This window comes from Symphalangus syndactylus, chromosome 10 (genome assembly GCF_028878055.3).
Source record: "Symphalangus syndactylus isolate Jambi chromosome 10, NHGRI_mSymSyn1-v2.1_pri, whole genome shotgun sequence".
NCBI classification, from domain to species: Eukaryota; Metazoa; Chordata; class Mammalia; order Primates; family Hylobatidae; genus Symphalangus; species Symphalangus syndactylus.
The window spans coordinates 107,959,136-107,984,143 of NC_072432.2; the positions used below are offsets into that span (position 1 = coordinate 107,959,136).

General features: G+C 44.2%; 1 protein-coding gene across 1 annotated transcript in view; it reads right to left on the reverse strand.

Annotated features, from left to right (window-relative positions):
• Nucleotides 1-25,008, reverse strand: part of COL6A6 (collagen type VI alpha 6 chain) — a 115,094-nt gene that overhangs the window by 40,040 nt on the left and 50,046 nt on the right. The window contains exons 22-27 of the mRNA XM_055295462.2: nucleotides 24,680-24,742; nucleotides 8,764-8,826; nucleotides 4,697-4,759; nucleotides 3,881-3,931; nucleotides 2,164-2,199; nucleotides 1,011-1,073 (exon numbers count right to left, since the gene is read on the reverse strand). Coding sequence (XP_055151437.2) covers nucleotides 1,011-1,073; nucleotides 2,164-2,199; nucleotides 3,881-3,931; nucleotides 4,697-4,759; nucleotides 8,764-8,826; nucleotides 24,680-24,742 — 339 coding nt within the window. The remainder of the gene's footprint in view (nucleotides 1-1,010; nucleotides 1,074-2,163; nucleotides 2,200-3,880; nucleotides 3,932-4,696; nucleotides 4,760-8,763; nucleotides 8,827-24,679; nucleotides 24,743-25,008) is intronic.

Genomic DNA, 25,008 nt, shown 5'->3' on the forward strand with positions numbered 1-25,008 from the left:
GTGGGGGGCAGGAGGAAGGGGGAGTAGGAGGAAGCGGAGGGGAGGAAGAGGCAGAAGAGGAGTTTCCTTATTTTGTACCCCTAAAACCTACACAAGTAACATCTATACATAAAGATCGTATAGTTTGTAGAAACAAAAATAGATCAGAGCAAAATTAGCTATGAAGACAAAACTGGAAAACCATTTCAAGTATACATTTTTATCAGACTTTTAAAATTCTTGCTAATTGACATGATAAATTAAGACCAGTTTGCCTGATCAGTGCTGTTCTGAAGAAAAAAGATGATCGCTGTATCAAGAGACAATTATCTTAGGACTGTCTTTTAAAAAACTAAAACAGCATTCTCACTTATACACAGTCTAAGATAGAGAGCCAGCAAATGCAAGAAATCCATTCTTAATCCACAGGAACCCAAGGCAAGCCCACAGGATGAATTGTATTGGAGACCTGTGTTTATTCCAAGTGACTCAAAGCACTAGGCAATATCTAAGACCCTCTACAGAATAAAGACCTACTCAGTTACATAGCAAGCAAACTTTCTCACAAAGCTCAAGAGATAACCCTCCTTGAGCTAAATGAGAAGACCTTTCTGCATATATCTCATTAAAAGTAGATTAACAAAACCTGAATAGTGAAGACAAGATGCCAGTGGGCATTAGGTTGCAGTGAACCTGCCAGGGAGACAGGATTAAACTAACTACATTTTGGCAGTGTAAAAACTGTTTTGAATCACAAGGATTTCTTTTAAAAAATCTTATTACCAGTGTTAAGTATGGTACCCTGGCAGCTAGAACAGGTGAACTTGCTCACTAAAAGCAAACAGTTCATTGTTTTTGCACTGGCATTGAGAGATGAATATCCATTCCCCTTCCCCAAGTTTGCCTTCATAGAAAACATATGCATTTTGCAAGTCACTGGTAACAGAAGACAACTCCAATTATTGTAAATGCACGAAGAAGGACTTCCCAATGTAGTGAGGTTGTCAGCAATTGGAATCTAAGAAGCTTACCATTTTGCCTCTAGCTCCCTTCAGCCCAGTCTCTCCTGGACCACCAGGGTCCCCAATCTCACCCTAAATACATTCATTAAAGTAAAATAGTTATTAAAATCAAACATATACATATGTAACATATTTGCATCTTTAAACTGATTCTAACATGAAGAGATTTTTCATATGCATTTTTAACAGTCTTCTTTGAAGAGTGTGAGTGTGTGTGTGTTTCCATTTGTGTAACTCTCTACATAGCACACTGCATCAGCATTGTTTCACTTTGCTGTCTCCCCAGTGAGAACACTGGCTCTTTGGAGAAGTGAACTTTGTTCTTTATTTTATCCTCTGACTCCATCATAGGACCTGGGTTCAGTATGGGTTTACTGAGTTCAGTAAGGGTTTCTAGAAAAAGTGGTATCTCCAAGGTAGAAGATGTCATTGCTAACTAGTTATCTAAAGATGATTTATAAACATATTGGGAAAATTGAGATAGGTAAAATCAAATAACTCTGATTTTCTTTACATTATACTTTTCTTTCTACTTTTATTTTATTTTTTTTTTGGAGACAGAGTCTCGCTGTGTCACCCAAGCTGGTGTGCAGTGGAGAGATCTCAGCTTACTATAACCTCCATCTCCTGGGTTCAAGTGATCCTCCCACCTTAGCTCCTGAGTAGCTGGGACTACAGGCGTGCACCACCATGCCTAGCTAATTTTTGTATTTTTCGTAGAGATGGGGTTTTGCCATGTTGGCCAGGCTGGTCTCGAATCCCTGACTTCAAGTGATCCACCTGCCTTGGCCTCCAAAAGTGCTGGGATTACAGGCATGAGCCACTGTGCCTGGCCTTACATTATACTGTTCTTTGAGTAAATAAGAAAATATATATGATAGAGGGAGGGAGTAAATTTGAGGAAAAAAAATTAAAAGGATAAGTTTTCTATCTTCTCATATTGATTAAAAAACTAGAAATACTTTTTAAGCCTTACACTCCTAAACAAATGTATAATCTTAAAAATTGAAAAAATTTTGGTCTATTTCTTTCTTCCCTCCTTCTCCCCACAAAAGTAGGACATTTATTTATCATTAACTGTTCTTCTACTGGCCTAGGATACATTTCATAACTCCCAGGAGTATTTCTGACTGATCTCTAGTTACTAGGAAGCACACGGTACCTTAGGTCCACTTTCTCCAGGGAATCCTTCTTGTCCCTGTAATGGACAGGAGGGAAGATTAATACAGGCACACATCACCCAATGAAGTCTACATTGACTTTCAATTTACCCGCTGCCCTGTGTAGTTTTGGTACCTCTGAATTAAGGAAGGGCCAAAACAATTGAAATCTGGAAGTGAAATAGCAGTATTTGAGAAATAAACTAAATTATAAGTTAAAGTATTTAAGAGTTTCATCAATATATCATAACTACCTAGGTGGCTAAAAGTATACATCTGAAGAGTTACAATTCGGCTTTCCTTCTTTTGTATGCATGTAACAGCATAGGTGTTCATTTGGCCATGTGTCTCTGAGACGATCTTAAAATGAATTTCAGTGGAGAAATTTGGAAAGCCTATGGAGAGTCTAAACTTGATCATTCATTTTAGTGTCCTCTGTTTACCTTACTTTGTTCAAAGACCAAAATTGAAGAGCTATAATAATCCCTACTGGATAAAAAAGTATATAATTAATTTAAAATAAAGTTCATTTCCTGATTATAATAAATCTTCAAACATGTATAAAATCAAAAAAATAGAAAGAAGAAAAATCACCAAAATCTTACTGCCCAGAAAGATTATATACATTTTGTTATTTCCTTTTAGTTTTTAAAAATGCAATGTAACACAATTGGGATAAATGTTTTCTGAGTATATTCTAAATTTTTACTTGAAAGTGTCACATAAAAATTTCTTTACATAATTATAAACTTCATAAACATTCATTTTATAGGGTGGCTAATGTTCCAATGCCATAGGCTACTTAATATTTCCCTTCTTGTAAGATAGTAAGGGATTATATTATGGAATATTAACTGTTCTCTGTTCTAATGAACATTTCACTGGAAATCCCTCATTCACTAGTTTTATTTTTCAAACAGTTCTAGTTTTTGGTTCTTTATTCTTCCAGATGGCCTCTTGCATTATTCCCATTGGTATTTCACTTTGAATTATGTTCATCCTTCAATATTTTAGACTTTCCAACAAGATCTTGGAATGCCTCTCCATTTACTGAAGTTCTCTTTTCTGTCTCAGCAATTCGCTGTCATAGGTCTCAAACATTTTGCAGACATGATATCCTTAACTCTATTATGTTTTTTGTATTTTGTAATTATGGTGGGATCTTTTTCATTATGACTTCTTAGTGGTAATTGCTAGTATACAGAAATCACTGGTCTTGGTAAACTTATCCCTCAGTTCCAGCCACCTAAATATTCAGTGACAATATCAAATTACTATTCTGATGTACAGTTTTATTTCTAAGTTATTGCTTGGCCCAGTACGTTTAGAAAACTCCTGCACAATCTCTCACTACCGGCTAAATCAAACACAGTAAGAAGAGGACTAATTTTGGAATGCTTCCGTGAGTAAACTTGAGCCTAGAGCGGCTAAGATTACATGCACTGTTCAGGCTGGAACAAGTCAGACTAGGGCCATGTATCACTGCAGACAACAGAAAATTTATTTTCAAGTTTCAGTTGTTGCCTGCACCTCAAACCATCACATTCTTTTCTACCACATTCCTCATGGGATATCAGCAAATAAATTATTGAAATATATTTCTAACTGTCCAAGATTGCCTTAGACAATCTTGCTTCCCTTTTTCTCTTAAATGTGGCAAACAAAACCAGCAACACAAAATAAATGGAAAACGTCCAGCTTCCGGCAGACTTGACTTACCTTTGCTCCCTTGCGTCCGACACTACCATAACCTGGACTGCCATCATTGCCCTGTAAACAGAGCAACTGATTACCAACATCTCAGACTACAGATAGAGACAGGCTTATTCCTCAAGAGGACAAGATTGCCAGCTTTTTGGTTTGATAAAGGAAAACCAGGACACAGGATCCTCCTTCTGGGGCAGGCCACCAACATTTTATGATAGTAGTACTAAAGGCAATTGTTAGTAACAGATACAGACAATGCACTGTCCCTAGGTATCACCATCTGTAAGCTGGGAATAATACCTACTCATGGGTTGTTATGAGGATTGAATGAACAAAAAATCAGGCATATAATAATCTTTCAATAAGAGGAGATAGTAGTATTACCTCTCCCTGATAACACTTGTATTTTAATACCATTTTCAGTTTGCTAGACAAAAACAAGAAGTAAATGCCCCGGTATTGGCTACTGTCTGACCCTTGTAGAAACCCTGAGCAGTGGGGGAAGGATGGAATGGGTTTCTGACGAAGAGGCTCTGATAAAAGGAAAGGCTGGAAAAAGCGTTATGGGATTGCTGAAGACAAGTTTTGTTTGTTTTACTATTTGGCTTCAAGAGCATTCTGGCCATGATATTTGGCACCTGGGGAATTGCCACCTTGGGAAAGCTGGACAAGGAACTAAGATGAAGACAATATCCCTCTTAATTTCTAGAAAACTATAAAACTTCATCAGGATTGTATCCTTAAAACTGTCTTCAGAGAACCACACCAGATGTCTATTGAACTAAAAGATTCCAAGAACCAGATCAAAACTAGTGACAACATACAAACCTGCAAGCCACGAGGACCAGGAAAGCCAACAGCTCCTTTTTCTCCCAGATCTCCAGGTTCTCCCTGTTAAACAGAAAGATTGTTTTTAGGTTGGAAATTGGAAATGATGGCATTAATTCAGCTCGTCTGTGTGGATCACACACAACAATGGGTTTGTGCCCGGAACTGTGTGTCATGCAAGTGATACAAGAGGAACTGCTGTTGTTGGCCTGGGAGGTGTCCTCCATTGATCAGTGAAGCCTCAGCAAGCATGATTTATTGTTTAGTGCAAGTTGCCATCTTAGCAGCTCAATGCCATGAAAATGAGTCGAGAGAAAAGCTCTGTACTGTTTTAAAAAAATTAACAAAATCGTTTCCAGGATGATTCATGCAAATCATCTGGCCTCTGCAAAGATGGCAGATTGATTAATCTAGTTTTAATATTCTGAGGGAGAATCAAGTTAACCAAGGGAGCATGATATCCTGGCAATAGTTTCTAACTTCTGACTAGTAGAACATCTACTGTGTGTTATTAATCAATCTCAGTATTATGTTGAGGAAAGTTCAGCTACATGGGAAATCAACACAGGTTTACAGAGGAAGTTACTCCTTTTTATAAAAAGGTAACAATTTTAATTTTGGAATAGTTTTAAATTTACAGAAATGTTGTGAACATAATACAGAAAGTTCCTATATATCCACATCAATTTGCCCCTATTTTTAACATTACATTACACTAGTTGCATTTTTAGGGTACATTTGTCACAACCGAATCAATACTGATTTATTATTATTAACTAAAGCCCATACTTTATTCAGATTTTTTCTTTTTTTTTTTTTTAACCTGATACTCCTTTCCTGTTCCAGGATCCCATCCAGGACCCACATGGTACGTCTCCATAGGCTCCTTTAGACTGGGACAGTTTCTCAGACTTTTTGATAACCTTGATCATTTTGAGAAGTATTGGCCAGGCATTCTGTAGAGTGTCCCCCATTGCTGTTTTTCTGATTAGACTGGGCTTATAGGTTTGGGGGAGGAAGATTACACAGGTAAAAGGCCATTCTCATTACATCATATTAAGGGTATATACAATCAACATGACATCACTGTTGACGTTAACCTTGATCTTCTGGTTGAGATAATGGCAGTCAAGTTTCCCTAATGCCAAGTTACTGTCCATCTCCCTTCCCTTCTATACTGTACTCTTTGGAAGAAAGAGTTTGAATGTATGTGCAACCTACACTTAAAAGGTGGGGAATCATTACATCTTTTTTAAGGACAGAAAACCAACATAAGGGAAAATGGACAAGTGACCACCAGCACTGAACTCTGGGGGTAACGAAGAATAGGATTCTATGAAAGGGAAGCAGGAGATCATCTGCCTTGATGCCTTTTAGGACAGTGGTTCTCAAAGTGTGCTGTGGGGACCACAGCCGCATCCAGGGTTCATGTGTCAAGAAAATTCTTGGATCCCATTGGATTAGACTCTGGTAAGTGGAACCCAACAATATGTGCTTTTACATAAGCTTCTCGGCTGATTCATACGCACACTAAAATTTAAGAACGTCTGCCTTACGGTAAGGAAGCAAGGAAAGTCATACGGCTTGTCTAGGGCCACATGTTTGGTTATTGGTAGAGTCAAGTGTTGAGCCCAGGATTAACTGCCAGGTTGCTTGCCTCCTGGAAATGTGAACTTACTGGAGTAAAGTAGGGGTAAGTGTTTGAGGTTTATCTCAGTGAATCACGAGTCTAGAGTGCCCAGTCCACCCTGGGGCAGTACAGAGGATTTGGGTTTTCTTTGGGGCACTTGCCATCTAAATTCTTGACCACCCCCGACCCCCAACCAAGTCTTTTGTATTAATAATGATCTTCTAAGGCACAACTGCCCTGCTCCTGTTTATCTACTTCCCCACGGTCACCTCTAGGGTCCCTTTATCTATGTCTACCCCTGGTAAGATAAACTTGATTTTTACCAGTGATACCACTTCCCCTAGAGCCTTCTTCAGGGGCAAGAAGGCAGCATTGTCTTTGTTCCAAACTTTGATTTCCCGATGACATGCCATATATTGCTATACTACATGCCACAGAAGTCCCTTCCTTTTGCAGTTGATTGTTCTTGTCATCCACTTATCTTGTTATGTCCTCCAATTAACTGTCTTTGCAACATTCAACTGCTGGACTCCATCATATCAGCCTTGAACAATTCTTCAATACAAAGTTAACTCATTTTTTTATGCCCTCAAGCTCATCCTCTTTGCCAAATTGCTCCGTTAATCATCTACTCTGTCTACTGTTTCTTACATTTTCAATCTTCTCTTTTCTCCCTGGCTTTCTCCTCTGATTATAAACGTGATGGTCTCTCCTGTCGTTAAAAACAAACCAATATCCCACGTCAACCTTTCCTAGACCTTGCCAGTATGAGTAGTTAATGTCTTCCTCTTTCCCTTAAAGGCCTAGGTTTTCCAAAGAGTAGTTTACAGCTTTTTATCCATTTTCTCCTCACACATTTCTCGGTCCTTTGCAGTCTGTCTCCCTTTCTGTCCTCTCAATTGCTACACTTTTGAAACTGTTCTTTAGAATGTCTTAGCCACCAGGTATCATGGCTTCTCCACTCCTCCCCTCCTTAACTTTTCTTTATACCAGTTGGTACTCTTCAACTCCCTTCTTGAATTCTACTCAAAATCCAGTGTGCTTTTTTTGTTGATTTTCCTTCCTTCCTAATAATTCATTTTCTTGTTTCCTCTTGGACTTCTTACAAAGAGGCATCACCAAGAGTTATTTTTAATCCAAATGACTCTGAAATTTACATCTCCAACCAGACCTAAACCCTTTCCTCTATCCCCCAAGTGATTTTCTTTCCTCTTAAACCCACTCTTCCTAATGACTTTCCTATGTCTGTGATAGGGTCACCCCTCATACACAAAGCCCCCGAGTCATCTAGCCCACTCCTCTCTGCCTCAGTCCCCTATTGGAAGAGTTCTGTGGAATCATCACAAGTTAAGTCCTCACCCTGTTAAGTCACCTAATCACTATTTGCCTTGGAGACTATAAGAGTATACCAACTGTTCTCCTAGCTTTCAATCTCTCAGACTTCATAATATTTGAGATGGAGTCTCACTCTGTCACCCAGGCTGGAGTGCAGTGGCAGGATCTTGGCTCATTACAACCTCCACCTCCTGGGTTCAAGCAATTCTCTCTGCCTTAGCCTCCTGAGTAGCTGGGATTACAGGTATGTGTGCCACCACAGCTGGCTAATTTTTGTATTTTTAATAGAGACGGGGTTTCACCATGTTGGCCAGGCTGGTCTGGAACTCCCGACCTCAAGTGATCCGCCTGGCTCAGCTTCCCAAAGTGCTGGGATTACAGGCGTGAGCCACCGCGCCCGGCTCGAAGTCTGTATTTTCTATGATGCCTCTTTTCCCATCCCAGAAATACTTCTAATAATGCTATTTAAACCTCCATTTTAGCCCCTTATCTCTATTTTATGTCATAGATTGTTATGAAAATATTCTTTGGGGTTGGTTTCATGTCATATATATTATGCCACCCACAAATTCATTTATTCAATATTTACTAAGCACATATTACATGCCAGGCACTGTTCTAAGCATGGAGGGTGCAATCAATGACCAAAACAAAGATGTCTCTCCTAGAGCTGATTCTTCAGCCCAGCTGAATGCTCAGTACAGTGCCTTGGTCTTAAAAGGTGCTTACCAAAAGTTTGTGTGAATGGAGGAAAGAAAGGAAAAAAAAAAAAAAAAAAGAGATGGGCGGGGGGAGGAAATTAAGAGAGATTAGAAGAGAGAAAGGAAGGCCTGCCCCAGAATATCCCTTGTTCCCTGAGATCCCTCAGCTCCAATAGGGTGTATCCCTCCCCTCTGAAATTACACTGAGCTGGAATCCCTGATCTCATCCAGGTCCACACCCACGTCCTTAGAGGTTGCTGGCTCTCTAAGAATCAAGCCAGGGTTTAAGGACCAGAAAATGTGTTCTCGCTTGTGTTGAAAGGGCCCTGGCTAATACAATCAGACACAGTTCTCTTGAGCAGAAAACCTCAACTTTGGTGAGTATAAAGAATGTGACCTACTTTATTTCCTTGGCTTCCCAAACGGCCTTGATTCCCTGCCTCTCCTCCGGGTCCTGGAGGCCCCTGAAACAAAACAAAGGGTTTGCAAATATAGCAAAACATAAAGCAGCTTTCCTTCAAACCCTTTCTTTGTCTTATAAGAGGAAAATGAACCACAGATGAGAGAAGAGTTACGGCTGTATCGATTCTTGCTCTGGAAAAAAGTATTGCCACCATCAAATAAAGACTAGTAAATAAAAGAAAATTAATACAGTTATTCATGCCACATGTTGTCTAAAGAATTGTGCTTCCTTGTGAGTTCTCTCTTCCAAAGTGATTTCAGGTTGTTTTGCTCTAAGAACAGATGTTAAAATGCCTAACACTTAAAGACGCCATTCCAAATGACATTTGTCTTGAACTATAATCCTTCTTGTCCTTTGGTAGAAAGGATTGGCTTTGGTAGAAAGCATTTTTTGGAAGACGAAATGATCTTTATTGGAAAATCATATGATATGTATATTAGAAAGCTCAAGAAACTTTACTAAAACAGTGTTCATAAGATATGTTTAGGTAGCATAAGATAAATATTCTGAAATAATTTTCTCTTTCCTAGTGATAAGTGAGAAAAGCAAATGTAAATAAATTCCCACTTACCAAAAGAAGAGAAAAACTGTAAAATGCTTAGAATACATTTAACAAGAAAGACACAAAACCTAAAGAAAGAAAGCCTTAAGATCTTATTGAAGAACACAGCAAAACTTAAACAGATGATAAATATAACACCTATCTATATGTAAAAGCTATTAGATATAATGGAAGTAAGTCCTTCCAACATTCTAGAAAGCATGTTTCATTAGAACAACTTTAGACTGAACATTTTAAAATACCAATTCAGAGATGATACAACTGCCTTCCTCTGTTATTAACACTTGGAATCAGATTTTTCCTTTGGGATGTCTAAACATATGGTAAGATAAATCTTTTTTGGTAAAACTGTTTACAGGTATTAGTAAATAATCCCAACCCCAGTGAGCTGAAATCATTTGCACAATTTTTTCATCATGGTTGTTGTAATTTAAAAGTAAATAAACCAACCTCTGCCTAATGAGCATGATACTTGCAAATTTATTTCATTCAGAACAAAAATATTGTAACATTAACATTTTCATCTTTTAAAAATTTTAAAAAGCAATACATTGGACATAAAAAATTTCCTAATAGGAAGGATTGTTGAGCAATAAATTGGTTACTAACAAAGATAAGAATCTTTCCATAATACCCTATCTCTCCCCCTTCCTTCATCTTTAAAGAAAATTCTCAATATTGTCACCCTCCATAGATAGCTCTCAACCCAATCCCTTCTGACTTTCACTTCCACCACTACATGGAGCTAACTCCTTTGACTTTCATGTTCAGTCCGGTTGACATTTTTTTGCCCTCACCTTTTTTGAGTTTGATCATGTGTTCTTTGAAACTTTTCCCTTAACTTCTGTCACACCAAGTTACCATGGTCTTCCTGGTCCCTCTCTAGGCTCTTCTCATTAACCTTTGAAGGCTCCCCTTATTCTATTTGCCTCTTAAATTCTGTGTGCCCCAGGGCTCCATCCTCTGACCTTATTTTTCTCACTTTACCCCCTCTTCCTGAATGGCACCCCTGTGAACTTACATACCACTTCTACACAATGACTCCTAAATACATGTTCTCCAGTCCCAACCACTCAACTGAACACCAGAGCCATATATTAAAAGGCTGAGTAACATAGCAAGACTCTATGCCAAAAAACAAAACAAAACCCAAGAATTAACCAGGCATGGCAGCACACACCTGTAGTGCCAACTACAGGAGGCTGAGGCAGGAGGATCACTTGAGCCCAGAAGTTCAAGGCTGCAGTTAGCTATAATTGTGTCGCTGCACTCCAGCCTGGGTGATAGAGTGAGACTCTCTAAAAAAATAAAATTCCCATTGGACATCCTATTGAATAGAAATGGATTCTTAAAACAATCATATTTATCCTAAATCATGCTTCCAGTCTCATTTTCTTTTCATCAAGGAATAGTATCACCTTTTACTACCATTGAGACCCATGCCAGAAACCTGAGAATTATCCTAGACCCTTCCACTACCTCACTTCTCAAAACCCCTCAGCTACAAGGCCCACAGTAGAATCTGTCTGCTTTCTGTACCCCTCTCTCTTCCATTCCCATTACTTGCCTTCAGGCCCATCTTGCATCCTGCCTAAATTCTTGGCTGTAACTCTAGCCAGGTCTTCCTCTAATCCATTCTCCATCCTTTTTAGAGAGAGATTTAAAATGTCAGACTGATGTTACCGCTTTGTCTGAAATTCTGAATATTTTTCAGAATAAAGTTTAAGGTCTTCTTAATATGCAAAATCCCTCAAAACGTTGGAATTGCATGCCTCTGGAGCCTCATTTTCTGTGACTACTTCCATCGCTTTATGTTCAGGCACATCAAAGCAAGTGATACATCAAATGTTTGCCTTACGTCTCCACACTCATGCAAATTTTTCACTTAGCTGGTCCATTTTTTTCCCTCTAGGGAGAGGTGCAAACTCCCTCCTCTGAAAAATCCTACCTTTAGCATCACTGTTTTAGGAAGAATACCCAAACTTCCTAGCTGTGTTGGGTCTCAAGCTTGTCCCCCAGATTCCTCTACTCTGTACGTAATTGTTAGTGTATTTCTCCCTCTCATTCCTTAGAGACTAGACTGTATACTACTTCTTTAATGGGCACATCCTATTAATTCATATCTCTCCTTCCTTCCTTCCTTCCTTCCTTCCTTCCTTCCTCTCTCTCTTTCTCTCTTTCTCTCTTTCTTTCTTTCTTTCTTTCCCTCTCTGGCCCAGGCTACAATCTACTCGGCTTGCTGCTGCCCGCGCCACGGACTGCCTGGGACTACCGGCGCCCGCCACCGCTGCCTGCCTTTTCTCCTTTGGATGCAGGCACGCGTTCGCCATCTTGGCCACGCTGGTCGCCAGCTCCTGACGCCGAGTGCTCTGCCCGCCTCAGCCTCCCGAGGTACTGGGACTACAGACGGAGTCTCGCTCACCCAGTGCTCGGTGTTGCCCGGGCTGGAGGGCGGTGGCGTGGTCTGGCCTCGCGGCAGCCTCTACCCCCCGGCCGCCTGCCTTGGCCTGCCAGGGTGCTGGGATTGCAGCCCCTGCCCGGCCGCCGCCCCATCTGGAAGGTGGGGAGCGCCTCTGCCCGGCCGCCCCGTCTGGGAGGTGAGGAGCACCTCTGCCCGGCCGCCCCGTCTGGGAGGTGAGGAGCGCCTCTGCCCGGCCACCCATCGTCTGGGAAGTGAGGAGCGCCTCTGCCCGGCCACCCACCGTCTGGGAAGTGAGGAGCGCCTCTGACCGGCCGCCCCGTCTGGGAAGTGAGGAGCGCCTCTACCCGGCCGCCCCGTCTGGGAAGTGAGCAGTGCCTCTGCCCGGCCGCCCCGTCTGGGAAGTGAGGAGCGCCTCTGCCCGGCCACCCACCGTCTGGGAAGTGAGGAGCGCCTCTGCCCGGCCACCCACCGTCTGGGAAGTGAGGAGCGCCTCTGCCCGGCCACCCACCGTCTGGGAAGTGAGGAGCGCCTCTGCCCGGCCACCCACCGTCTGGGAAGTGAGGAGCCCCTCTGCCCGGCCACCCACCGTCTGGGAAGTGAGGAGCGCCTCTGCCCGGCCACCCACCGTCTGGGAAGTGAGGAGCCCCTCTGCCCGGCCACCCACCGTCTGGGAAGTGAGGAGCGCCTCTGCCCGGCCACCCACCGTCTGGGAAGTGAGGAGCGCCTCTGCCCGGCCACCCACCGTCTGGGAAGTGAGGAGCGCCTCTGCCCGGCCACCCACCGTCTGGGAAGTGAGGAGCGCCTCTGCCCGGCCACCCACCGTCTAGAAAGTGAGGAGCGCCTCTGCCCGGCCACCCATCGTCTGGGAAGTGAGGAGCGCCTCTGCCCGGCCGCCCCGCCCGGGAAGAAGTGAGGAGCGCCTCTGCCCGGCCGCCCCGCCCGGGAAGAAGTGAGGAGCGCCTCTGCCCGGCCGCCCCACCCGGGAAGAAGTGAGGAGCGCCTCTGCCCGGCCGCCCCGTCCGGGAAGAAGTGAGGAGCGCCTCTGCCCGGCCGCCCCGTCCGGGAAGAAGTGAGGAGCGCCTCTGCCCGGCCGCCCCGTCCGGGAAGAAGTGAGGAGCGCCTCTGCCCGGCCGCCCCGTCCGGGAAGAAGTGAGGAGCGCCTCTGCCCGGCCACCCATCGTCTGGGAAGTGAGGAGCGCCTCTGCCCGGCCACCCACCGTCTGGGAAGTGAGGAGCACCTCTGACCGGCCGCCCCGTCTGGGAAGTGAGGAGCGCCTCTACCCGGCCGCCCCGTCTGGGAAGTGAGCAGTGCCTCTGCCCGGCCGCCCCGTCTGGGAAGTGAGGAGCGCCTCTGCCCGGCCACTCACCGTCTGGGAAGTGAGGAGCGCCTCTGCCCGGCCACCCACCGTCTGGGAAGTGAGGAGCGCCTCTGCCCGGCCACCCACCGTCTGGGAAGTGAGGAGCGCCTCTGCCCGGCCACCCACCGTCTGGGAAGTGAGGAGCCCCTCTGCCCGGCCACCCACCGTCTGGGAAGTGAGGAGCCCCTCTGCCCGGCCACCCACCGTCTGGGAAGTGAGGAGCCCCTCTGCCCGGCCACCCACCGTCTGGGAAGTGAGGAGCGCCTCTGCCCGGCCACCCACCGTCTGGGAAGTGAGGAGCGCCTCTGCCCGGCCACCCACCGTCTGGGAAGTGAGGAGCGCCTCTGCCCGGCCACCCATCGTCTGGGAAGTGAGGAGCGCCTCCGCCCGGCCGCCCCGTCTGGGAAGAAGTGAGGAGCGCCTCTGCCCGGCCGCCCCGCCCGGGAAGAAGTGAGGAGCGCCTCTGCCCGGCCGCCCCGCCCGGGAAGAAGTGAGGAGCGCCTCTGCCCGGCCGCCCCATCCGGGAAGAAGTGAGGAGCGCCTCTGCCCGGCCGCCCCCGTCCGGGAAGAAGTGAGGAGCGCCTCTGCCCGGCCGCCCCCGTCCGGGAAGAAGTGAGGAGCGCCTCTGCCCGGCCGCCCCGTCTGGGAAGTGAGGAGCGCCTCTACCCGGCCGCCCCGTCTGGGAAGTGAGCAGTGCCTCTGCCCGGCCGCCCCGTCTGGGAAGTGAGGAGCGCCTCTGCCCGGCCACCCACCGTCTGGGAAGTGAGGAGCGCCTCTGCCCGGCCACCCACCGTCTGGGAAGTGAGGAGCCCCTCTGCCCGGCCACCCACCGTCTGGGAAGTGAGGAGCCCCTCTGCCCGGCCACCCACCGTCTGGGAAGTGAGGAGCGCCTCTGCCCGGCCACCCACCGTCTGGGAAGTGAGGAGCGCCTCTGCCCGGCCACCCACCGTTTGGGAAGTGAGGAGCGCCTCTGCCCGGCCACCCATCGTCTGGGAAGTGAGGAGCGCCTCTGCCCGGCCGCCCCGCCCGGGAAGAAGTGAGGAGCGCCTCTGCCCGGCCGCCCTGTCCGGGAAGAAGTGAGGAGCGCCTCTGCCCGGGCGCCCCGTCCGGGAAGAAGTGAGGAGCGCCTCTGCCCGGCCGCCCTGTCCGGGAAGAAGTGAGGAGCGCCTCTGCCCGGCCGCCCCGTCCGGGAAGAAGTGAGGAGCGCCTCTGCCCGGTCACCCATCGTCTGGGAAGTGAGGAGCGCCTCTGCCCGGCCACCCACCGTCTGGGAAGTGAGGAGCGCCTCTGCCCGGCCGCCCCGTCTGGGAAGTGAGGAGCGCCTCTGCCCGGCCGCCCCGTCTGGGAAGTGAGGAGCGCCCCTACCCGGCCGCCCCGTCTGGGAAGTGAGCAGCGCCTCTGCCCGGCCGCCCCGTCCGGGAAGAAGTGAGGAGCGCCTCTGCCCGGCCGCCCCGTCCGGGAAGAAGTGAGGAGCGCCTCTGCCCGGCCGCCCCGTCCGGGAAGAAGTGAGGAGCGCCTCTGCCCGGCCGCCCCGTCCGGGAAGAAGTGAGGAGCGCCTCTGCCCGGCCGCCCCGTCTGGGAAGTGAGCAGCGCCTCTGCCCGGCCGCCCCGTCCGGGAAGAAGTGAGGAGCGCCTCTGCCCGGCCGCCCCGTCCAGGAAGAAGTGAGGAGCGCCTCTGCCCGGCCGCCCCGTCCGGGAAGAAGTGAGGAGCGCCTCTGCCCGGCCGCCCCGTCCGGGAAGAAGTGAGGAGCGCCTCTGCCCGGCCGCCCCGTCCGGGAAGAAGTGAGGAGCGCCTCTGCCCGGCCGCCCCGTCCGGGAAGAAGTGAGGAGCGCCTCTGCCCGGCCGCCCCGTCTGGGAAGTGAGGAGCGCCTCTGCCCGGCCGCCCCGTCCGGGAAGAAGTGAGGAGCGCCTCTGCCCGGCTGCCCCGTCTGGGAAGTGAGGAGCGCCTCTGCCCGGCCGCCCCGTCCGGGAAGAAATGAGGAGCGCCTCTGCCCGGGCGCCCCATCCGGGAAGAAGTGAGGAGCGCCTCTGCACAGCCACCCATCGTCTGGGAAGTGAGGAGCGCCTCTGCCCGGCCACCCACCGTCTGGGAAGTGAGGAGCGCCTCTGCCCGGCCGCCCCGTCCGGGAAGAAGTGAGGAGCGCCTCTGCCCGGCCGCCCCGTCCGGGAAGAAGTGAGGAGCGCCTCTGCCCGGCCGCCCCGTCTGGGAGGTGAGGAGCGCCTCTGCCCGGCCACCCATCGTCTGGGAGGTGAGGAGCGCCTCTGCCAGGCCACCCATCGTCTGGGAGGTGAGGAGCGCCTCTGCCCGGCCACCCATCGTCTGGAAAGTGAGGAGCGCCTCTGCCCGGCTGCCCCACCTGGGAAGTGAGGAGTGCCTCTGCCCGGACACCCATCGTCTGGGAGATGAGGAGCGCCTCTGCCCGGCCACCCATCGTCTGGGAAGTGAGGAGCGCCTCTGCCCGGCCACCTATCGTCTGGGAAGAAGTGAGGAGCGTCTCTGCCTGGCCGCCCCGTCTGGGAAGTGAGGAGCCCCTCTGCCCGGCCGCCCCGTGTCTGGGTAGAAGTGAGGAGCTCCTCTGCCTGGCCGCTCCGTCTGGGAGGTCTACCACGGAGGCCAGAAGCAATGTGGGGGCTGGACGTGGTGGCTCACGCCTGTGGTCCCGGCACTCTAGGGGGCGAGGCGGGTTGATCACTTCGGACTAGGAGTTCGAGACCAGTCTGGCCAACTTGGCGAAACATGAAGAATACAACAGACAAACCAACCAACCAACTCAATGACAACAAAACAGGTCTACCCTGGAGTCATACTCTAATTTTTTCTATTTTCCTCCCTTTCTGATCCTTTATCCCACTTTCTTTTTCTTCCTCTTCCTTCTCCCTCTTCTTTGTCAAATAGAGGATTGAGTTATTATCACTGATCCATATAAAGTCCCTCTCTCATTTATTTTAACTCCCACCCCCATTTCTATTCCCCGACTTCCCATGTGCAACCTTCCTAATATGTTTGATACGCATCTTTTTGTTTGTATGTATTTTTAGAAAATGTTTATTGTTTTTGTATGCAAAAAAAATTAATAAAAAAAAAAAAAAAAAAAAATTCATATCTCTGGTGCATCATAGGGTAACTAGAAAGCCACCAACCCATCCATTTATCTACCCAGGAAAGATTCTCAAGGGGGATGAACTAATGTGTTTAATTTGTTGGTTTTCCATATGAAATTTTCATGCACTGCACAGAGAAGTAGAGAGATTCTAATTGTCCTGAAAAGCAATTTATAAATTAGAAGATCTGTCTAGAAGCCTACTCTCCATTCTTCATTCGGACATAAATTCTGAGACAGAGGATGATTTTGGGCGATTATTTCATGTGTAGTTACCTCAAACACACACAAGCACAATGAGAGATTATCCTGTTTTAAGAACTTTCAAAATAAAACATGTCTTGGATGAGTAGATGGTTGGATACGTACAGGACCCTGCCATTAGAGAATCAGAAAACCTGATTATTTCCTATGCAGGATCTTGCAAAGTACCAAAGTGAGGTTTGTGACTTAGGTGAACAGGGCTCAAGCCTCAGTGAATGGTTACCCAGATAAATCACCTACTTAAATACTGCCGGTTAGATAAAGAATCACACTGGTGGTTTCTAAAAGAAAGACAAAAAATTTATCACCCCCAGAAAGATACCGAAGAGTGAAAGAGCTTACTTGAGATCAAGAATAGCTATGGAGGGTTAAGAGAAGCTTAGGGCATTTAAAGGGGAAGGGCATTAGCTAGAGATCAAATCTTCATTGGCTTTGTTGTAATGGCTGCCTTTTACTGAGCATTCATATTTTGTGCAAGGCACTGTGCTGAGTGGTAAATAGATACAGTCTTCAATTCTTAAAACACAGTGAGATGTCTGTCATTAACCCCATTTACCGATCAAAAACAATTTCTCAAGACATTTACATCCAAATTGCTCAGTTAATAAGAGGATTAGATGGGAATTGAACCTAATTGTATCTGACTCTAAAGACTAAAGTCCCAGCCACTATGCCTGCTGCTCTGAGGCCCTTGTGTGGGACAGGATTCCCAAACTCTTACCATCCATGCATTAGCCCAGACTAGAGTTCTAAAAACTGTGGCTTTCCAAACTTGATGCATGATGCTGGGGCCACATCAAACCTCTAAAAGTGGGACTTGATTGTCCCACTTTTTTTCTCATGTTGAGAGTTAGTTACAGAGCCCTTGGCAACCACAACTGCTTTAGTGTTAAGCAAGGATAGGAAAGAAGTGTTTAGAGGTTACTGATTTTTTGAAAATTGTGCTTAGCACCTTATCAGAAAAGATTGCACTTGGGAGTTTAGGTTTAATGGTTGGGGCATTGCCAAGGACACCTTGACTTTGGATTATATAAGGCAGGGCAGGTAGAAGAGGTACAGGGTCTTCCCACACTTAAAAGGAATCCTTGTCACTTCTTTTTATTTGTGTGGGGGTAATGTATGAAAACTCACAATGAACAAATGTCAAGGTGGAAAGAAACAAGAAGATCAAATGCTCAGCTTCTTGAAAAGTTAGGTATCAGCTAAGTCTGAGAAAACAAAAATCAAGAGGCCATCAAATTGTGAGCTAATGCAAGAACAAACCCCAAAACATCTGAGATGTCAATCTTGACAGTACTAGTCCTTAACCTTAACTTCTAATACTTCTCCATGCATTCTACACTCCAACCATAGTGAGCCATTTGTGGTTCCCAAAACTCACCTTGATATCTCTGTGTAACTTGGTTCCGTCCTGTTTCTGAACGCCTGCCTTTCCTTGGTTACCCGGAAAACACCTGCTCATTCAGCAAAACCAAACACACTCATCTTGTTTAACTCCATCCTTTACCACATCACTCTCCTTTGAGTATAATTCTCTTTTAACATTAGCACATCACATGTCAATTGTTTGTTTGTATGAGTCTCCTTTATGAGATTGGGTATACGTGAGGCTAGAGTCTATACCTGATTCATCCTTGTATCCTACAATAGGGCCCAACACACAAGCAGCACATGGTAAATGTTTGTTAAATGAATAAAAGGAATGGCTAAAGGATCACCAAACTTAGCTTATACAGAATGATGAAACTTGTTGATTACTACAGGTTACATATTGTCATATTACCATCATGGCCTTTCTTGGAATGGTGACCTGCATTCTTTGAGCATAAAATACCCCCATTAAATTAGGTAATATTGATACAATATAGTAGTAATAACAAACACATGGAGCTTATGACTGCAGGCAATGTTCTAAGTATCTACATATATTAAATCCTTTAATTTTCACAACCATCCAGTGAGGTAGCTATTACCATCCTTATTATTACAGTAAAAAACTGAAGCACAAAGTGGTTACATAAATTCCCCAAGGTCACAGAGCTAGTAAGGTACAAAGTTAGGAATCAACCCTAGGCAGTCTGGCTCCAGAATGTATGCCATTTACCACTGTGCTATGCTTTGTAAAGACAAAAACAAATCCTACTCTGGACTCCAAACTGCATCGAACATCTCCAAACTTTCTTGATATTGTACAAGCCACTAGTGATTCATTCACTAAGAAAGCATAAGTATTTAAAAAATAATTACAGCTTCAACTGAAATTTGTATTTTTGTGTGTGATTTTCCATTCTTTTTTTTTTTTCGGGCATTGATTAAATTAGAATAGGGCCTTAAGTTAAACCAAAGGGGGAATGAAGGAAGGTACAGAAGAATATGCCATTCCTTTCAAAGCTCTTTCTTCCTTTTCATTGTGCCACGGATTGTATTCTTTTGTATCACAGTCATATACTTGGCTGGATTAGCACACATTTGATTTATACAGAATGCCAGTTAATAAGCTTTCAGAACATTGTCAACAGAAATCACATGTTTTCCTAAATGTATATCCTAAGAAAACTTCAAATCCTGAAATTACAAAGCACTCATGTTATTCTACTCCAGTGGCTGGTCCTTGTGTGCTGTAAAACAATATGAAACCTGTGGCAGGGAATTTACAGAACCAGTGAAGAGTAATACTCTCTTGTACATCTGATTGTGTTCATCTCTGTGGCTTTCTTTTGGACACAACAACTTTGTGACCCCATTCATCCATGTCCTAAACATTAAAAATTGTACACATCTTTGAAATTGCATTTTCACTAATATTGACAACGGTATTTCAAGAAAACCAAGCACAGAAAGAAAAACCATGTTTTCCAGCCAGAAAAATGGTAGACATAGACTAGAGAGAAGTGGTACCCCTTCTGACTAACTCTGATGATGCCAAGAGGCTGAATGATTTATGGCCATGACCAATCTTGCCAAAGCAAGATTAAAGGGTACTCATTCACAGATGTGCTCTGCACAGCCAGTGGATGCAATTTTGGATTCTAGACCAAGGAAAATACCAAGACTTTTGGATTTCCACCCACTCACATCTCCACATTTTACATAAACAGATGAGATAATCACATGATATATGTTTTTCTTGGCATTTCCATCTTTAAAAAATTTCAATTTATGGTACCAGAAGCTTTTATTGATTCAAGGATATGAATGCAAAATAGTTATTTTCATCAAGTTATTTCTATCATGACATTTTAAAGTTTTTATGCTTTTTGAAGAAGCACCTTCAACAAAATTAAAGATAAATATCTTCACAAGCAGTAATTAACATGCTTTAAAACAGTGTCACGACAGTATTAGGCAGATCATGCAGGCAGGAAATTAACAAAGATATTCAGAACCTGAACTCGAACACTTGATTTAACAGACATATACAGAACTCTCCACTCCAAGACAACAGAATATTCATTCTTCTCATCGCCACATGGCATATACCATAAAATTGACCACACAATCAGACATAAAACAATCCTTAGCAAATTAAAAAAAAACAAAATCATATCAACCACACTCTTGGATCACACTGAAATAAAAATAAAAATCAGTGCTAAGAAAATCACCCCAAACCATATAATTACGTGGAAGTTAACCTGCTCCTGAATGACTTTTGGGTAAATAATGAAATTAAGGCAGACATCAAGAAATCCTTTGAAACTAATAAGAACAAAGATACAACATACCAGAATCTCTGGGATGCAGATAAGGCAGTGTTAAGAGGGAAGTTTATAGCAATAAATCCAAGAGAAAACCAACCCCAAAGCTAGCAGAAGACAAGAAATAACCAAAATCAGAGCTGAACTTAAGGAAATTGAGATACAGAAAATCATACAGAAGATCAACAAATCAAGGAATTTGTTCTTTGCCAAAATAAGATAGACTAGTTAGCTAGACTAATACAAAAAAAGGAGAGAAGATCCAAATAAACACAATGAGAAATGAAAAAGGGGGCATTACCACTAACCCCACAGAAATACAAAAAGAGCTCTCAGAGAGTACTATGAACACCTCTATGCACACAAACTAGAAGATCCAGAAGAAACAGATAAATTCCTGGACACAAATAACCTCCTAAGAATGAACCACAAAGAAACTGAATCCCTGAACAGACCAATAACAAGCTCCAACTCTGACTCAATAATAAAAAGCCTACCAACCAAAAAACAGCCAGGACCAGAAAGATTCAAAGCCAAATTCTACCAGACGTATAAAGAAGAGCTGATATCATTCCTACTGAAACTATTCCTAAAAGTTGAGGTGGAGGGACTTCTCCCTAACTCATTCTATGAGGCCAGCATCATCCTGATACCAAAACCTGGCAGAGACACAACGAAAAAAGAAAACTTCAGGCTGATATTCTTGTTGAACATAAATGTAAAAATCATCGACAAAATACAAGCAAAGCGAATCCGGTAGCACATCAAAAAGCTAATTCACCACAATCAGGTAGGCCTTATCTCTGGGATGCAAGGTTGGTTCAACATATACAAATCAATAAATGTGATTCATCATGTAAATAGAACTAAAAACAAAAACTACATGATTATCTCAATAAATGGAGAAAAAAGGCTTTGGATAAAATTCAATATCCCTTCATGCTAAAAACCCTCAACAAATCAGGGATGGAGGGAATGTACATCAAAATAGTAACAGCTCTCTATGACCCACAGCTAACATCATACTGAATAGGCAAAAGCTGGAAGCCTTCCCCTTGAAAACCAGAATACAGGGATGCCCTCTATCACCAATCCCATTCAACATAGTACTGGAAGTCCTGGCTAGAGCAACCAGGCAAGAGAAGGAAATATAAGGCATCCAAATATGAAGAAAGGAAGTCAAACTATCCCTGTTTGCAAAGGACAAGATTTTATATCTAAAAAACCCAGTAGTCTCTGCCCAAAAGCTCCTTGATCTGATAAACAACTTTAGCAAAGTTCTAGGATACAAAATTGAAATACAAAAATCAGTAGCATTCCTATACACCAACAACATACAAGCAGAGAGCCAAATCAGGAATGCAATCCCATTCACAATTGCCACAAAAATGTAAAAATAAAAATACCTAGGAATACAGCTAACCAGGAAGGTGAACGATCTCTAAAATGAGAATTACAAAACACTGCTCAAAGAAAGCAGAGATGACACAAATAGGAAAACATTCCATGCCCATGGACAGGAAGAATCAATGCTGTTAAAATGGCCATGCTGCCCAAAGCAGCTTACAGATTGAATGCTATTTCCATCAAACTACCAATGACATTCTTCACAGAAATAGAAAAAACTATTTTAAAATTATACAGAATCAAAGAAGAATGTGAATAGCTAAGACAATCCTAAGCAAAAAGAACAAAGCTGGAGGCATCACCTTATGTGACTTCAAACTATATTACAAGCCTATAGTAACCAAAACAGCATGGTACTGGCATAAAAACAGACTCTAGACCAATGGAACAGAATAGAGAGCCCAGAAATAGAGCCACACACCTACAACCATCTGAGCTTTGACAAACCCAACAAAAACAAGCAATGAGGAAAAGACTCCCTATTCAATAAATGGTACTGGGAGAACTGGCTAGCCATATGCAGAAGATTGAAACTGGGCCCCTTCCTTACACCATATACAAAAATCAACTCAAGATGGATTAAAGACTTAAATGCAAAATCTAGAAGCATAAAAACCCTGGAGGATAACCTAGGAAACACCATTCTGGACATAGGACTTGGCAAGGATTTCATGAGAAAGATGACAAAGGCGAATGCAACACAAACAAAAATTGACAGACCCAATTAAGTTAAAGAGCTTCTGCACAGCAAAAGAAATTATCAACAGAGTAAACAGACAACATATAGAATGGGAGAAAATATTTGCAAACTATATATCCAACAAATGTCTGATATCTAGAATCTTAAGGAACTTAAGCAAATTTACGAGCCAAAAACAAACAACCACATTGAAAAGTGTGCAAAGAATATGAACAATTTTCAAAAGAAGATATACACATGGCCAGCAGGCATAAGAAAATATGCTCAATCCCACTCCATACAACCCTCCCCTTTCTGATGCCCCCATGCCTGTAACCCACCTCTCACCCTCATGTACACAGACCTCACCAGAGGGGACTCATTCTCATTTTTTAATCCAGCGGCATCCCCTACTCCCAGGCTGTCAACCCTGTGTTGCACTACAGGTCCGAGGAGCCCTGCAGTCCTCCCATGAAACCCAGGGAGAGAAGCACAACAAACACTTATATTTTTTGTAGTATTAAACACAGTTTTGTATTATTTAAAAATGCTCAAAATCACTGATTAATTAAAATCAAAACCACAGTGAGATACAGTGAGAATGGCTATTATTAAAAACTCAAAAAATAACAGATGCTAGTGAGGTTGTAGAGAAAAGAGAACACTTACACACTCCTGGTGGGACTGTACATTAGTTCAGCCATTGTGGAAAGCAGTGTGGTGATACCTCAAAGAACTTGAAACAGAATCAACATTCAACCCAGCAATCCCATTATTATTTACCCAAAAGAATATAAATCATTCTACCATAAAGACACAAGCATGTGTACATTCATTGCAGCACTATTCACAATAGCAAAGACATGGAATCAACCTAAATGCCCAACAACATTAGAATGGACAAAGAAAATGTAGTAAATATATACCATGGAATACTATACAGCCATAAAAAAGAACAACATCATGTCCTTTGCAGCAACATAGATGAAGCTGGAGGCCATTATTCTAAGCAAACTACCACAGGAACAGAAAAACAAATACCACATATTCTCACTTATAAGTGGGAGCTAAACAACAAGAACACATGGACACAAAGAGGGGAACAACAGGCACCCAGGCCTACTTGAAAGTAAAGGATGGGAAAGGATCAGAAAAAAAATACTTATTTGGTACTATGCTTATTATCTGGGTGGCAAAAATAATACGTATGCCAAACCCCCATGACATGCAGTTTGCCTACATAACAAACCTGCACCTGTACCCCTAGTCCTAAAATAAAAGTTATAATTAAAAAACAGTGTCATGAGATACAAGTTTATGCAAATAGCCTCTTAAATTTTCTTAAACTTTCTGGTGATAAACACAACCACTTACATATTGGACTGCCTGGTTCAACTAATGTACACAAGTAATGGACTCCTTTTACCCTAGTGTTAGTGGAGAACACAATTTCCAGCTGTGTCTCATTCACTCATTTACTGTTTGATTCATTATTCAAATATGTGTTGAGCTCTACTATGTGCCAGGTACTGATATTCTGGACTCTAGGAATAGAGTGTAATAAGACAAAGTCCTGTCTTTTATGGAGCTTGCAATCTAGAAGGAGAGACAGGCAAACAGCTAAACAAATAATATGTACTATGATAGCAGGTAGGTGAGGGCCAGATCACATAGGGCCGTTCCATTAAAAATGTGGTCTGGATCAGCAGCATCAGCATCATCTGGGATCGCCCTAAAAGTGCAGAATCTCAGGCCTTGCCCTAGACCTGCTGACTCATAATCTGTACTTTAACAAGTTCTCTAGTTAACAATTCCCTCTAGGGGGTTCTTCTGCACTGTGAAGCTGGAGGAGTGCTAATGCAGAGCAGTCATTCCCAACCCTAGGTCTGTATTAAGATCTCCTAGGGAGAAGTTAAATTACTGCTACCCTGGCCTCATTGCCAGAGATTCTGATTTAAGTGTTCTGGGGAATGTTCTAGGTGGTGGAATGTTTTCTAATTCCCCCAGGAGATTATCATATTTAGCCAGTTTCAGGACTACTACAGTAGGCTGTATTCTGGGGGTGAGGTGGGGATGGGAAACCCCAAGAGGATTGAGATCAGGGGAGTGATGTGACCTGATTTACAGAGCTGAGAAGCTGAGGCAAAGAGGGCTAGACTTTCTACCTCTGTGTCTGATAGTCATAGTCTGCTCTGCAAGATGGGGACCATGATGTAATATAGCCACCACACTGAGCTGAAGTGAAACCTAATACACATTCCTGGTTCACAAGCAGTAAATAACTCCACCTGCATGGAAGAAACCACAAAAACATATCAAGCCAAGATCAAAGTCAGATGCAATCATTTTTCTCATTACATACCTGGGGACCTTTACTTCCTACACCTCCTTTTTCTCCTTTCACACCAGCCTCTCCTCTTGGGCCCTAAGTACATAGAATTAAAGCATTATTTTTTGCCTAAAAGAGAACACTGAATATTAAATTGAATATTACAAGTAGAAATACTAAGTCAGTAACATGAACAGAAATGGGAAAGAGAGCTCCAATCACGCCTTTGCTTCCATCCTGGGCTGTGGAGCTCATTCTCATTTGTGCGGGAATATAAATGTCCAATCTGAAATTTAGGCAGTTGAGGATTTGCAGTCAAACTCACTGGGGCTTGGAAAAAATACTGAATGGTTGAGCTTTTC